General features: G+C 51.6%; 1 protein-coding gene across 1 annotated transcript; it reads left to right on the top strand.

Moving 5' to 3' along the window:
* Positions 1–564: 564 nt before the first annotated feature.
* POU3F2 (POU class 3 homeobox 2) lies at positions 565–2,574 on the top strand. The gene has a single exon (XM_015077778.3). It carries the CDS (start codon positions 851–853, stop codon positions 2,180–2,182), a length of 1,332 nt encoding a protein of 443 aa, XP_014933264.2. The 5' UTR covers positions 565–850; the 3' UTR covers positions 2,183–2,574.
* The last annotated feature ends 2,095 nt before the right edge of the window (positions 2,575–4,669 follow it).

Genomic DNA, 4,669 nt, shown 5'->3' with positions numbered 1-4,669 from the left:
TGTGTGTGTCCCAAGGTGAATAAAAACGGGACTACCCCTGGCTCCTGCGACTCAGCTTTTCTTTTTCTCTCTCCTTCTTCACCCCCAACCCCAGCCCTAACAGGAAGAGAAGGTAGACCAACACCCCCCCCCCCCCGCCACCACAATCCCCACACACCCAAGTCTTCCAAGTGGCTGTGGTCGAAAGAGGACTGAAGCTGCCCCCCGCCCCCCACCATCAGCACCCCCCCCCTCCACCGCGCGTCTGCTAGGGAGACAGATGGGGGGCGGGGCCCATCCAAGAGGGGCGGAGGAGCCCCGGGGTTGGAGAGCTGGGGTGGTGAGAACTAAGAGAATCTGAATTGGGTGGAGAGGGGGGACTGGAGGAGGGCTGAGAGGACTCGGCGCCCGGGGGGGAGGAGGAGGGGGCAGCTCTACGCCAATCAGTGGCGCCGGCCTGGGAGGTTGCTAGCGGTATCCACGTAAATCAAAGGGCGCGGAGCCAATGGGAGGGGGCGGAGGGGGCGGGGCCCAGGCGCGTGCCGCTGCGAGCTGGCGCTGCCAAGAGAGCGGGAGAGAGCTGGAGAGAGCAGGGAGAGGGGGGAGCGCGGAGCTAGTCAGAGAGTGAGCGAGAGCAAGAAGGAGGGAGAGGAGGAGAAAGAGAGCGAGGGCGGGCGGGAGGCGGCGGCGGCAGCAGCAGTAATAGCAGGAGCAGCAACAGAAGGCGTCGGAGCGGGCGTCGGAGCTGCCCGCTGGGGGAGAGAGAGAGGAGAGAGAAAGAGAGCGAGCGAGCAGAGGAGCCCGAGGCAAAAAAGTAACTGTCAAATGCGCGGCTCCTTTAACCGGAGCGCTCAGTCCGGCTCCGAGAGTCATGGCGACCGCAGCGTCTAACCACTACAGCCTGCTCACCTCCAGCGCCTCCATCGTGCACGCCGAGCCGCCGGGCGGCATGCAGCAGGGCGCGGGGGGTTACCGCGAGGCTCAGAGCCTGGTGCAGGGCGACTACGGCGCGCTGCAGAGCAACGGGCACCCGCTCAGCCACGCTCACCAGTGGATCACCGCGCTGTCCCACGGCGGCGGCGGCGGGGGCGGTGGCGGCGGCGGCGGGGGCGGGGGCGGCGGCGGGGGCGGCGGCGACGGCTCCCCATGGTCCACCAGCCCCCTGGGCCAGCCGGACATCAAGCCTTCGGTGGTGGTACAGCAGGGCGGCCGCGGCGACGAGCTGCACGGGCCAGGCGCCCTGCAGCAGCAGCACCAGCAGCAGCAACAGCAGCAGCAACAGCAGCAGCAGCAACAACAACAGCAGCAGCAACAGCAGCGGCCGCCGCATCTGGTGCACCACGCCGCCAACCACCACCCGGGGCCCGGGGCATGGCGGAGCGCCGCGGCTGCAGCGCACCTCCCGCCCTCCATGGGAGCGTCCAACGGCGGTTTGCTCTACTCGCAGCCCAGCTTCACGGTGAACGGCATGCTGGGCGCCGGCGGGCAGCCGGCGGGGCTGCACCACCACGGCCTGCGGGACGCGCACGACGAGCCGCACCACGCCGACCACCACCCTCACCCGCACTCGCACCCGCATCAGCAGCCGCCGCCGCCGCCGCCCCCGCAGGGCCCGCCGGGCCACCCCGGCGCGCACCACGACCCGCACTCGGACGAGGACACGCCGACCTCGGATGACCTGGAGCAGTTCGCCAAGCAGTTCAAGCAGCGCCGGATCAAACTGGGATTTACCCAAGCGGACGTGGGGCTGGCGCTGGGCACCCTGTACGGCAACGTGTTCTCGCAGACCACCATCTGCAGGTTTGAGGCCCTGCAGCTGAGCTTCAAGAACATGTGCAAGCTGAAGCCTTTGTTGAACAAGTGGTTGGAGGAGGCGGACTCGTCCTCGGGCAGCCCCACGAGCATAGACAAGATCGCAGCGCAGGGGCGCAAGAGGAAAAAGCGGACCTCCATCGAGGTGAGCGTCAAGGGGGCTCTGGAGAGCCATTTCCTCAAATGCCCCAAGCCCTCGGCCCAGGAGATCACCTCCCTCGCGGACAGCTTACAGCTGGAGAAGGAGGTGGTGAGAGTTTGGTTTTGTAACAGGAGACAGAAAGAGAAAAGGATGACCCCTCCCGGAGGGACTCTGCCGGGCGCCGAGGATGTGTACGGGGGGAGTAGGGACACGCCACCACACCACGGGGTGCAGACGCCCGTCCAGTGAACTCGAGCGGGGGGAGGGGCAGAGCGCGGGGCTCCCCCTCCCCTACGGTCCACGGCCCTTTCCCGGCCCCCTTGTTCCCTCTCTAACTTCTGATTGTTCTTTTTATTTTAATTATTATTTCCCCGTCCCTTAAAAAGAAAAAAATAATAAGGAAAGCAACTAAGGCACTGGACTATCCTTTAAACGGTAGCAGGTGTAATGATGTGTTTTGACCTTTACAGGCTAGTACCCAGGCAATGGAGTGGAGTGTCTCATAGAGAGAGTGAGGAGAGAGTGTGTAATAGAGAGAGAGAGAGAGAGAGAGAGAGAGAGAGAGAGAGAGAAGGAGAGATGGCAAGCACTGAGTTAAATACCTGGCAAAAGTAAATAAATTACCAAAAAGAAAAAAAAAATCCACCAAACCGTGATAAACACAAAACAGCTTCCTGATGCTCGGAGTTGGCACATGCTCTGCTGTGTTGATTTAATGTGGATCCTCATCAGGAAGGAGGAAAAAATACACATGTTCTTTGATGTAGTCAAAATTTAACCGCATAAATTTGCACTGCAAGAAAATTGAAGTTTACACCAACAAATTCATTGAACGTATTTTTCTTTCTCCCACGGTTAATTTTGAAATTGCCGGGTTTTGTTTTGTTTTGTTTTGTTTTGTTGTTTTATTCAGCAGGGAGAGTTGAAGCCAGCTCTTGGCTACTCTCCATTTCTAACGTTCTTGTGTTGCCCCTTGTTCTTCTTCCTGTTTGTGAACTTTGGTTACCTTCAGGCTCCCCCCAACATTGGTGTAACATTTAGTTGCTTCTTTTACCAAAGCAAAAACGATTGGCTTCATACAAAATAAATAATTCTCTGCTTTCAGGAAACGTGCATGGTCTACCCGCTTTATCCAAGGCAAGAGTCCAGTTTGGAATACAAAAATGAGTCAAGCATTGGTTTTTTTGTGACCAGCCACAAAGTAAACTTCATTTTCAGGCAGTGTTTCTGGGGGAGGTTGTGGAGGGGAGAAAAAGAAAAATCGATAGTGAGTGACTGATTGCTTCATTTTATCAGGCGGGCCCATTGTGAAAGAGCTCAGAGGAAATGTGGAGGTTATAAATGTATTTCCAGAGTCGTCCAACAGAAAGTGGCACTTTGAAGAGAACTAGGGAAATATATATCTTCGGAAACCCCTGTATAGTTCTCTGCCTTCAGTTTTAATAACTTAATTATGAGGAATTATTTGTGCTGAGAGCAGCAGTTAAACTTTGTTCCTCTAATAGCTTTTTTTTTTAACATAAAGAAAATAATCTGGGAACTTAATGGTGTATGCAGAGACTTTTTTTTACTGCACAAATACCCATATGCATACAGAGGATATCTCCACTCTAGGCTGGTTTTGTCTTCACTAGCTCATTTGTTTATCAAATCAAATTTAAGGTCCCACACCTTCTTCTCCTATAATTTATCACAGAAAATACCAGTTTAACCTAGACAGCTTTCCCCCCTTCTTTCACTAAGGAAGCCAAATGAACTGGGGGAAAAAATGCTATTTTCTATCCTTCCTTTTCTCCCTTTGTTAATAGTTTTAAGTGCGCTTTTACCTTATCTTGATGGAAAATGGTTAACTCCCATAACAAAAGACTCTACTGGGAAGTGTAGGTGAAAAAACTTCTAACTATTGAAAATAAATACCATTAAACTGTGACCAGTTAAAATATTTAAAAAAAATAATCAGCACAAAAGGGCGCTAAAAGGGAAAACACTTTTTATTAATCTTAAAAGTTTGGGGCTTTTTTTTTTCTGGTTAAGTATTAGGCAAATCTTTATTTAAAAAATTAAATTCTCAATACCATAAAATTATGGTTCAGCATCAGATTAGCATTGCACTCAGTAGTTAAGGTTTTAGGAAATATGCTTTATATTGTCTTTTCAAACACCTGTGATTGTTTCATTTTCAATGTTTTTGCAAGATAAATGATGACTTAGAATGGGCATATTTATTTGCCTGTATTTCATTTCCCCCAACGAATGTCACGAGGAGATGGACACAGAGCTGCTGCTTCGGGCTGTATCACACTGCTTGTTCCTGAGGTGTGGGGACTGGCCTCTAGTGAAGCAATCCAGAGCAGGGCAAATAGCCAATGGTTAAGGGAGGAAATGAATTTTCAGATTCTTATTACCAAGTGGGTAAGGTCAGACGCTGGAGTTCAGGGGACTTGTCTATAGCTCCTCTAACTCTCTTGGGTTTACTAAGAAGAAAGTTACCACTGAACCTTACCACTATGTATATATGTTTAATATCTGTCTTTTGAAATGCAGAAATAGTTTAAATGTTTCTTTGTCTATTTTTCTTTTTTTTTTTAATGCTACCCAGGGAAATATTTTCATATCATTTTTAAGTGGCCTGCCTCAATGTATATTTATTTCTTTTAAAGCAAAAAGGTTCTGGAAACTGTTTTTCTGTAGCTTTAAATGAGTAGATGAGCAAAATCTATATGGGATGTAATTTTT

Source organism: Acinonyx jubatus, chromosome B2, assembly GCF_027475565.1.
Source record: "Acinonyx jubatus isolate Ajub_Pintada_27869175 chromosome B2, VMU_Ajub_asm_v1.0, whole genome shotgun sequence".
In the NCBI taxonomy this organism is placed as follows: domain Eukaryota; kingdom Metazoa; phylum Chordata; class Mammalia; order Carnivora; family Felidae; genus Acinonyx; species Acinonyx jubatus.
This window is presented reverse-complemented; position numbering and strand designations above follow the sequence as displayed.

Coding starts and splice junctions, on each gene's coding strand:
- POU3F2 (XM_015077778.3), top strand. CDS start 851: ATGGCGACCGCAGCGTCTAACCACTACAGCCTGCTCACCTCCAGCGCC.